Genomic DNA, 12056 nt, shown 5'->3' on the forward strand with positions numbered 1-12056 from the left:
AAAACAGTAGGACAAGGTAACACATCCATTATAACAGTAGGACAGTAGGGACAAGGTAACACATCCATTATAACAGTAGGACAAGGTAACACATCCATTATAACATAGGACAAGGTAACACATCCATTATAACAGTAGGACAAGGTAACACATCCATTATAACAGTTATAACAGTAGGACAAGGTAACACATCCATTATAACAGTAGGACAAGGTAACACATCCATTATAACAGTAGGACAAGGTAACACATCCATTATAACAGTAGGACAAGGTAACACATCCATTAAAACAGTAGACAAGGTAACATCCATTAAAAAGGTAACACATCCATTATAACAGTAGGACAAGGTACATCCATTATAACATCCATTATAACAGTAGGACAAGGTAACACATCCATTAAAACAGTAGGACAAGGTAACACATCCATTATAACAGTAGGAAGGTAACACATCCATTAAAACAGTAGGACAAGGTAACACATCCATTATAACAGTAGGACAAGGTAACACATCCATTATAACAGTAGGACAAGGTAACACATCCATTATAACAGGACAAGGTAACACATCCATTATAACAAGGTAACACATCCATTAAAACAGTAGGACAAGGTGACACATCCATTATAACAGTAGGACCAGGACAAGGTAACACATCCATTATAACAGTAGGACAAGGTAACACATCCATTAAAACAGTAGGACAAGGTAACACATCCATTATAACAGTAGGACAAGGTAACACATCCATTAAAACAGTAGGACAAGTTAACACATCCATTATAACAGTAGGACAAGGTAACACATCCATTAAAACAGTAGGACTGGGACAAGGTAACACATCCATTAAAACAGTAGGACTGGGACAAGGTAACACATCCATTATAACAGTAGGACCGGGACACATCCATTAAAACAGTAGGACAAGGTGACACATCCATTATAACAGTAGGACCAGGACAAGGTAACACATCCATTATAACAGGACAAGGTAACATCCATTATCCATTATAACAGTAGGACAGTAGGACAAGGTAACACATCCATTACAAACAGTAACACATCCATTATAACAGTAGGGACAAGGTAACACATCCATTATAACAGTAGGTAGGTAACACATCCATTATAACAGTAGGAGGTAACACATCCATTATAACAGTAGGACAAGGTAACACATCCATTATAACAGTAGGAGGACAAGGTAACACATCCATTATAACAGTAGGACAAGGTAACACATCCATTATAACAGTAGGACAAGGTAACACATCCATTATAACAGTAGGACAAGGTAACACATCCATTATAACAGTAGGACAAGGTAACACATCCATTATAACAGTAGGACCGGGACAAGGTAACACATCCATTATAACAGTAGGACAAGGTAACACATCCATTATAACAGTAGGACAAGGTAACACATCCAGTATAACAGTAGGACAAGGTAACACATCCATTATAACAGTAGGACCGGGACACATCCATTAAAACAGTAGGACTGGGACAAGGTAACACATCCATTATAACAGTAGGACAAGGTAACACATCCATTAAAACAGTAGGACTGGGACAAGGTAACACATCCATTAAAACAGTAGGACAAGGTAACACATCCATTATAACAGTAGGACAAGGTAACACATCCATTAAAACAGTAGGACAAGGTAACACATCCATTATAACAGTAGGACAAGGTAACACATCCATTATAACATCCATTATAACAGTAGGACCGGGACAAGGTAACACATCCATTATAACAGTAGGACAAGGTAACACATCCATTAAAACAGTAGGACAAGGTAACACATCCATTATAACAGTAGGACAAGGTAACACATCCATTAAAACAGTAGGGACAAGGTAACACATCCATTAAAACAGTAGGACAAGGTAACACATCCATTATAACAGTAGGACAAGGTAACACATCCATTATAACAGTAGGACAAGGTAACACATCCATTATAACAGTAGGACAAGGTAACACATCCATTATAACAGTAGGACAAACACATCCATTAAAACAGTAACACATCCATTATAACAGTAGGACAAGGTAACACATCCATTATAACAGTAGGACAAGGTAACACATCCATTATAACAGTAGGACAAGGTAACACATCCATTATAACAGTAGGACAAGGTAACACATCCATTATAACAGTAGGACAAGGTAACACATCCATTATAACAGTAGGATCCATTATAACAGGTAGGACAAACACATCCATTATAACAGTAGTAGGACAAGGTAACACATCCATTATAACAGTAGGACAAGGTAACATCCATCCATTATAACAGTAGGACAAGGTAACACATCCATTATAACAGTAGGACAAGGTAACACATCCATTATAACAGTAGGACAAGGTAACACATCCATTATAACAGTAGGACAAGGTAACACATCCATTAAAACAGTAGGACAAGGTAACACATCCATTATAACAGTAGGACAAGGTAACACATCCATTAAAACAGTAGGACTGGGACAAGGTAACACATCCATTAAAACAGTAGGACAAGGTAACACATCCATTATAACAGTAGGACAAGGTAACACATCCATTATAACAGTAGGACTGGGACAAGGTAACACATCCATTAAAACAGTAGGACAAGGTAACACATCCATTAAAACAGTAGGACTGGGACAAGGTAACACGTCCATTATAACAGTAGGACAAGGTAACACATCCATTATAACAGTAGGACAAGGTAACACATCCATTAAAACAGTAGGACAAGGTAACACATCCATTATAACAGTAGGACAAGGTAACACATCCATTATAACAGTAGGACAAGGTAACACATCCATTATAACAGTAGGACAAGGTAACACATCCATTATAACAGTAGGACAAGGTAACACATCCATTATAACAGTAGGACAAGGTAACACATCCATTATAACAGTAGGACAAGGTAACACATCCATTATAACAGTAGGACAAGGTAACACATCCATTATAACAGTAGGACAAGGTAACACATCCATTATAACAGTAGGACAAGGTAACACATCCATTATAACCAACAGTAGGACAAGGTAACACATCCATTAAACAGTAGGATCCATTGGGTAGGACTGGGACAAGTAACACATCCATTATAACAGTAGGACAAGGTAACACATCCATTATAACAGTAGGACAAGGTAACACATCCATTATAACAGTAGGACAAGGTAACACATCCATTATAACAGTAGGACAAGGTAACACATCCATTATAACAGTAGGACAAGGTAACACATCCATTATAACAGTAGGACAAGGTAACACATCCATTATAACAGTAGGACAAGGTAACACACCCATTATAACAGTAGGACCGGGACAAGGTAACACATCCATTAAAACAGTAGGACAAGGTAACACATCCATTATAACAGTAGGACAAGGTAACACATCCATTATAACAGTAGGACAAGGTAACACATCCATTATAACAGTAGGACAAGGTAACACATCCATTAAAACAGTAGGACAAGGTAACACATCCATTTAACAACAGTAGGACAAGGTAACACATCCATTATAACAGTAGGACCGGGACAAGGTAACACATCCATTATAACAGTAGGACAAGGTAACACATCCATTATAACAGTAGGACAAGGTAACACATCCATTATAACAGTAGGACAAGGTAACACATCCATTATAACACATCCATTATAACAGTAGGACAAGGTAACACATCCATTATAACAGTAGGACAAGGTAACACATCCATTAAAACAGTAGGGCAAGTTAACACATCCATTATAACAGTAGGACAAGGTAACACATCCAGTATAACAGTAGGACAAGGTGACACATCCATTATAACAGTAGGACAAGGTAACACATCCATTATAACAGTAGTAACACATCCATTATAACAGTAGGACAAGGTAACACATCCATTATAACAGTAGGACAAGGTAACACATCCATTATAACAGTAGGTAGGACAAGGTAACACATCCATTATAACAGTAGGACAAGGTAACACATCCATTAAACAGGTAACACATCCATTAAAACAGTAGGACAAGGTAACACATCCATTATAACAGTAGGACCGGGACAAGGTAACACATCCATTATAACAGTAGGACAAGGTAACACACCCATTATAACAGTAGGACAAGGTAACACATCCATTATAACAGTAGGACAAGGTAACACATCCATTATAACAGTAGGACAAGGTAACACATCCCATAACACATATAACAGTAGGACAAGGTAACACATCCATTATAACAGTAGGACAAGGTAACACATCCATTATAACAGTAGGACAAGGTAACACATCCAGTAGGACAAGGTAACACATCCATTATAACAGTAGGACAAGGTAACACATCCATTATAACAGTAGGACAAGGTAACACATCCATTATAACAGTAGGACAAGGTAACACATCCATTATAACAGTAGGACAAGGTAACACATCCATTATAACAGTAGGACAAGGTAACACATCCATTATAACAGTAGGACAAGGAACACTGGCTCCTAAGGGTCCGTTTGGCCTGCTGTACAAACCATTCTTTCCTGTTGGTAGAAAACAATTAAGGCATCTATTAGGCTATAGTTATATTCAAGAATCACTGCATATACTTGAAATAAACAATAGCCTTAGAAATAACATGGATTTGCATGTACCACCTCTGCCTCCTGCACATTCTCCTCCAGGATGAAAACATTTTCAGAGATGAAGATGTCATCCTGAAAACAAATAAATGTTTTGTTAATACAATTGAACCCAAATATATCGGTTGGCATTTAACAAGCTACCTGTCTTGTATGCCTTGTCAACACACACACACACACACAATAGAGGGACATTTATTTTTCAGCAAACATTAGTTATGTCAATTTCAGTCTAGCTAAATGGATCTAACAAAACACTACAAAACCAAATCTGCAACAAAATGTATTTCAGTACTTGACTATTTGAGGTGGAAGCTACGCAACGTTACAATAACTCACGTTACCTAATATGGGTACACGTATGTTGTGTGTTGCAATTTTAGCTGCAGTTGAGTTGCTTTGCTAACGTTATTTGCTGAGGGGTGTTACACAAAACACTTCAGACGCGATTAACTTATTACCTTCATCTAGAGTTGTAACAAAGTTGTCCAGTGTCTAACGCTAGCCTCGTCAACAACAGTCATGACCGGTTATCGGTACCTCTCTTCGATTCACTCTCCGCGCAAAAACTCAATCAGACAATCTGCTGGTTCCTGCCAGTGACGCATTGGCGTCAGTCGTTTCTATGGCAATGTAAAATGTCGCAAATAAACCTTGTCGAAGATCAAAATACTAAATATAAATACGTTTTTATGTTAAAATGACTTTTTTTTTTTTGTACTAGTGGATTGAATATATCTCTTTGCTTAGATTTCCTTCCCAATGTGTTTCCATTCGCCTGTGTCTCTTCTTATATGGACTGTCTTTGAGGTTATGTTCATCCAATCACATTGTTCAATCATAACTGCCAGTTTCCACTTACTACATTGGCCATAGTAACATGGCACTTCTCTGGAAATTATTCTGACACAATTACAACGAGCAGTAATGATTTAAATCATATCATTTTATTAACTCTGAGCTGGTTGTTTACTGACATGATGCTTGTTGTTGTGAGGATGACAAACCTTTCACCATGTTGGACAGATATTCATAATGGCTTGTTCATTCACCATTGTCATACCACACTTTTACACTCATTATTAACATGCAGTTTCATTTTTTTTTTAATGCACTTTAAAAACAAGGTACAATAGTTAGATCTGAGGGGAACAATTGGCATTTATCATGTACAGGAAATCAAACGAAACCCAGACTTTAACCAAACTGTACAGCAGGGAAGAGGTGGGATGAGAGTGTTTTTTTTTTCATTTGAGTTCAGGCACTGGAATTTAGCCGTGTGTTTGTTTTTCATTTGAGTTCAGGCACTGGAATTTAGCCGTGTGTTGATTTTTCATTTGAGTTCAGGCACTGGAATTTAGCCGTGTGTTGATTTTCACTGTAGCTAGTGTTCCAAACAAAATGACCGGCAGGAGGATAACAGTTTGGTATATAAGAATCAAGTTCTCGTCCTCATGCAGAGCAGGGTTATCTGTGGTGTTGACGCTGAGGTCAGGTGACAGCTAGAGGACTGAGTTGGTACTTGACTCTGTCGAGGCTGTCGTTGAGCGGTGGCTCTGTGGACCGAATCTGGAGGGCCAGCACTACCAGAGACATCACTATGGCAGCAATCTGGAATACAGTGGAACAGATCAAGTTTCAATGTTCCAGTTTATTTACAATGTATAGCACGTTGGAAATGTTATACACTTTCACATTATTTTGATTTTACCTTTGTTTTAACAGTAAAAAAAAAAGCAATAACAAAACATGATATAATATATAGAAATGTGCACAGACTAATGTGCTTTTTATCCACTCATATCCACAACAACGAGTCCACATTGTGGTATTGAACCATAGTTGTGCTAAATGCTACACTTGTCTTGCATCTAAAGACATAACACCTGGGGAGGTAATAGTAGCTTCACAATAAAACATGAATAAACATTAAACATTAAAACAATAACAGTAGCTGCACAATAAAACATGAATAAACATTAAACATTAAAACAATAACAGTAGCTGCACAATAAAACATGAATAAACATTAAACATTAAAACAATAACAGTAGCTTCACAATAAAACATGAATAAACATTAAACATTAAAACAATAACAGTAGCTGCACAATAAAACATGAATAAACATTAAACATTAAAACAATAACAGCAGCTTCACAATAAAACATGAATCAACATTAAACATTAAAACAATAACAGCAGCTTCACAATAAAACATGAATCAACATTAAACATTAAAACAATAACAGTAGCTGCACAATAAAACATGAATAAACATTAAACATTAAAACAATAACAGTAGATTCACAATAAAAACATGAATCAACATTAAAACAATAACAGTTGCTTCACACTAAAACATTAATCAACATGAATTAAACATGAAAACAATACAAGTCAGTGGTCATACCATAATGGTGGCAAATGTAGAGATGAATCCGATCATGATCTGAATCAGGAAGTTCATGTGTCTCTTCAGGATGGGACCACAAGGCTGGAACAGATAGAGATGGCATTGTAACAGCCATATAATTAGATATTAGAACTCATTATATATTACAATTACATATTAAATAATTGAATAGTATCTCTGTGGTAACAGATCTCTTCATTTTTTTGTGATTTATTTTGTAACTTTGGAGTCAGTTTAGCCCAATGCTAGCTAGCGTTCACTGAAAATTGTGGCATCAAAATAAAAAATGAACAACGTTTAAATAAGACTGCTTTACCTTGCTGTACACCCAGCGCTCCTGGGACACTGAAGTTGTAGTTTGTCCGTGTGTGTTATTGTGCTGACAGTCTAGCTTCAGAAAAACACAGAGACAGAGAAACAGGATCAAACTCCTTTATAGGTCACCACAAGCCTCTGTATCATTTCAAGTCTGTTTAAAGCTTCTATCCTTAGTTGCTACATCCAGTTTTGGACTTGTACATGTATTATATATACCCACTGACATCAGGGCAGCAGGTAGCCTAGTGGTTAGAGGCAGGTAGCCTAGTGGTTAGAGGCAGGTAGCCTAGTGGTTAGAGGCAGGTAGCCTAGTGGTTAGAGGCAGGGTAGCCTAGTGGGTACAGGCAGGTAGCCTAGTGGTTAGAGGTAGGTAGCCTAGTGGTTAGAGCCAGATAGCCTAGTGGTTAGAGGCAGGTGGCCTAGCTGTTAGAGGCAGGTGGCCTAGTGGTTAGTGGCAGGTAGCCTAGTGGTTAGAGGCAGGTAGCCTAGTGGTTAGAGGCAGGTAGCCTAATGGTTAGAGGAAGGGTAGCCTAGTGGTTAGAGGCAGGTAGCCTAGTGGTTAGAGGCAGGTAGCCTAGTGGTTAGAGCGTTGGGCCAGAAACTGAAAGGTTGCTAGATCGAATCCCTGAGCTGACAAGGTATAAATCTGTCATTTTGCCCTTGAACAAGGCAGTTAACCCACTGTTCCTAGGCCATCATTGTAAATAAGAATTTTGTTTTTTAACTGACTTGCCTAGCTAAACAAAGGTCAAATTAAAAATAAATTATTCAAGAATATAACTTAGAAATTTCTCATGAGCTTAGTTCAACTGTCGTACCGCATCAGAACCCCAAACACAAGCTTGTTTTACTCCAATGTTTGTAGACAAACACTGTACAGCCTATAATGTTGATATCATGGATGGTCAGTCCTTGCATCCATAGCTTTGTCTATGCGTTGGAGAGGGGTTACATTTCTCCAGACCCATCCCTCAGCTGTTTATCATTTAAATGACGAAAGGCTGGTCCCAAGGGTGTCTTGTTTCTCCATTTCATATTTTGTTTATCTCAATCTGTTGGCTGCTGCTATTAGTCATCTCTGTGCATCTAAAATGTCTTCACTGTTAAGACAGTCTTATCTCTACTTGTCCATCTCCTAACAGGAAGGTACTGTAGGTAAGCTCACCATAGTGTTCTGTAGGCCTAGATTTACAGTCTCACATAGACTGTCCAATGAGTTGTCTGGAGGGAGTGGAGGACAGTAGCAGGAGAGTGGAATGTGACAACCCCAGTCTGAGTGGCCACGCAGTCCACAGCATTGATCCTAATGGACAAACCACAGAAACAAACAAACCAAAAAAGATCACTAATCTTCAAATATCAATATTTGTTTGATTGTGCAACAAACAACAATATTGTACAACAGCAAACAATTAGTCTGGTCCACCTCTGTATGTTTTTGACAACTATTCTGTCTACCATTGTCAATAAATTGATTTTATGGTAATAATGATGGTGTTAAAGTTGATCCAGATCTGGCAATGTTAACAATATTTAGATAAGTTGGCTGAAGATAATACAGATCTGAAGCTAGATGTATTGATTGATTGATTGATTACTGATGCCTGGAGTTTGTTCAGCTCCCTCTGGACCTGCGGTTCAGTATCGTGAAGAGGAGTCACAGATTGAAACCTTCTGTCCAGAATCTCCTCCATCTTAAATGAATAAAGAACACGTTATTATGACATCACACACTGTTCATTAACATAACAACAGTCTTTTCATTGTTAAAAAGTCAATGACATGTTTAGGGGAGGAAGTGGATACCTTTGGTTGGGCGCGAACCATCGGCACGGCGATGATTACGATGGCTATGAATTCACAGGTCATGAAGACAACATACTGTAGAAAGATACATATATATAGAGAGAGAGATAGAGAGAGAGATATAGAGATAGAGACAGATAGACAGACAGATACAGAGACAGACAGAGAAAGGTTAACAACATGCAGACCCCCCCCCCCCAAAAAAAAGAAACCTGTCCTAATCATTTATTATACTTAACAAATCAAATCTAAACAATCAGATGAATCTGAATAATAACACAAATCAACCAACCTGATCTGTGAGACTAAGCTGTTATAAACCAGGGTTGTTGTCTATGAGACTAAGCTGTTATAAACCAGGGTTGTTGTCTATGAGACTAAGCTGTTAAAAAAAACAGGGTTGTTGTCTATGAGACTAAGCTGTTAAAAACCAGGGCTGTTGTCTGTGAGACTAAACTGTTATAAACCAGGGTTGTTGCCAATTCCATTTAAATTCCAGTCGATTCAGAATTAAAACCTAATTCCAATTCCAAAATAAAACTTTTCCTCATTAAAAAGCATTGAAAAGACTTGGAATTGGAATGTCATTGTACATCCTGAATTGACAGGAATTGGAATGTCATTGTACATCCTGAATTGACAGGAATTGGAATGTCATTGTACATCCTGAATTGACAGGAATTGGAATGTCATTGTACATTCTGAATTGACAGGAATTGGAATGTCATTGTACATCCTGAATTGACAGGAATTGGAATGTCATTGTACATCCTGAATTGACAGGAATTGGAATGTCACTGTACATCCTGAATTGACAGGAATTGGAATGTCATTGTACATCCTGAATTGACAGGAATTGGAATGTCATTGTACATTCTGAATTGACAGGAATTGGAATGTCATTGTACATCCTGAATTGACAGGAATTGGAATGTCATTGTACATTCTGAATTGACAGGAATTGGAATGTCATTGTACATCCTGAATTGACAGGAATTGGAATGTCATTGTACATCCTGAATTGACAGGAATTGGAATGTCATTGTACATCCTGAATTGACAGGAATTGGAATGTCATTGTACATCCTGAATTGACAGGAATTGGAATGTCATTGTACATCCTGAATTGACAGGAATTGGAATGTCATTGTACATCCTGAATTGACAGGAATTGGAATGTCATTGTACATCCTGAATTGACAGGAATTGGAATGTCATTGTACATCCTGAATTGACAGGAATTGGAATGTCATTGTACATCCTGAATTGACAGGAATTGGAATGTCATTGTACATTCTGAATTGACAGGAATTGGAATGTCATTGTACATCCTGAATTGACAGGAATTGGAATGTCATTGTACATCCTGAATTGACAGGAATTGGAATGTCATTGTACATCCTGAATTGACAGGAATTGGAATGTCATTGTACATCCTGAATTGACAGGAATTGGAATGTCATTGTACATCCTGAATTGACAGGAATTGGAATGTCATTGTACATCCTGAATTGACAGGAATTGGAATGTCATTGTACATCCTGAATTGACAGGAATTGGAATGTCATTGTACATCCTGAATTGACAGGAATTGGAATGTCATTGTACATCCTGAATTGACAGGAATTGGAATGTCATTGTACATCCTGAATTGACAGGAATTGGAATGTCATTGTACATTCTGAATTGACAGGAATTGAAATGTAATTGTTCCCAATTGTGTTAGGCTTCATTTACACAGGTAGCCCAATTCTGATCGTTTTGCCACTAATTGGTATTTTGACCAATCAAATCAGACCTCTTGCTTATAATTGGGCAGAAGATCAGAATTGGTCTGCCTGTGTAAACGGAGCCTTAGAGACACTTACCAGGATCAGCAGTATTCTCTTGTCTCTGTAGGCAGCGTAGCCTCCCAGGATGGAGAACAGTACCGTCATGGGTCCAAACACATTTAGTACGTACATCTCATGGAGGGTACTCCGATGGTCAAACTGCACTCACACAAATAATACAGGTCTGTGTTGCTGTCAACATCACTTTAGGTGACGTCCTGTAGGTTTTTACAATGTCATTTCACAGCAGGTCATTTAAAGGTCAGTTAAATGACCTGACGACTTTGTTCATTTACAATGAATTGTAAATGGTGTTATTATTTGTATTACATAAGAAGAAACTCTGTGAGTTCTGAAACATTTGTAGAGTTGTTACCTCAGGAGGGTGTTGGAAGCTGTATGAAACCCCAACTACGAACAGAAATACCCCAGAAACCTGCAAGTATAGATATTTTAGGTCTGTTACGGTATGTTACAAATGTATTAAGATGTAAGATGCCATTATCGGAAACATACTACACTGCTATTTACACAATATGGATATACTTTAATATGTTTTATATTTTGTTATTGTACTTTAGACTAACATTTAGTTTTTAATATGACCCCTTTTCACATGTTAAATGTTACACGGGTGTTTTTAATATGACCCCTTTTCACATGTTAAATGTTACACGGGTGTTTTTAATATGATTTATACACTGTTATAATGATGAATCCATAACATAACCAATTAACCAAATGACTAATTAACAAAAAAAGGTCAGACCTGGTAGGTCAAACCAGTACGTACCAGAAGCAGGACATTGAAAGTGATACACAGTCCTCTCGTGTACGTTCTGCCATTCCCCATAGTGCGATAAATACGTCCTCGATCCCAAAACAGTTGCTTCAAACTATAACTGGATGGATAATGGACTGAACACAAGACCCCGGGGTGATTTACTGTGTTTAAAGGGGATCCTTCAACTTGTTTCTGTTGGAGGGTGGAAAATGACCAAGTTTGGAAGGTTGTT

General features: G+C 37.7%; 1 protein-coding gene across 1 annotated transcript; it reads right to left on the reverse strand.

Annotated features, from left to right (window-relative positions):
* Positions 1-5594: 5594 nt before the first annotated feature.
* LOC112242118 (23 kDa integral membrane protein) lies at positions 5595-12056 on the reverse strand. The gene is made up of 9 exons (XM_042316688.1): positions 11834-12056; positions 11417-11476; positions 11077-11199; positions 9209-9283; positions 9001-9096; positions 8568-8705; positions 7401-7475; positions 7082-7165; positions 5595-6280 (listed from the first exon to the last, which is right to left on the reverse strand). Exons 1-9 carry the CDS (start codon positions 11891-11893, stop codon positions 6161-6163), a joined length of 831 nt encoding a protein of 276 aa, XP_042172622.1. The 5' UTR covers positions 11894-12056; the 3' UTR covers positions 5595-6160.

The sequence above is a fragment of the Oncorhynchus tshawytscha genome, unplaced genomic scaffold (genome assembly GCF_018296145.1).
Source record: "Oncorhynchus tshawytscha isolate Ot180627B unplaced genomic scaffold, Otsh_v2.0 Un_scaffold_4092_pilon_pilon, whole genome shotgun sequence".
NCBI classification, from domain to species: Eukaryota; Metazoa; Chordata; class Actinopteri; order Salmoniformes; family Salmonidae; genus Oncorhynchus; species Oncorhynchus tshawytscha.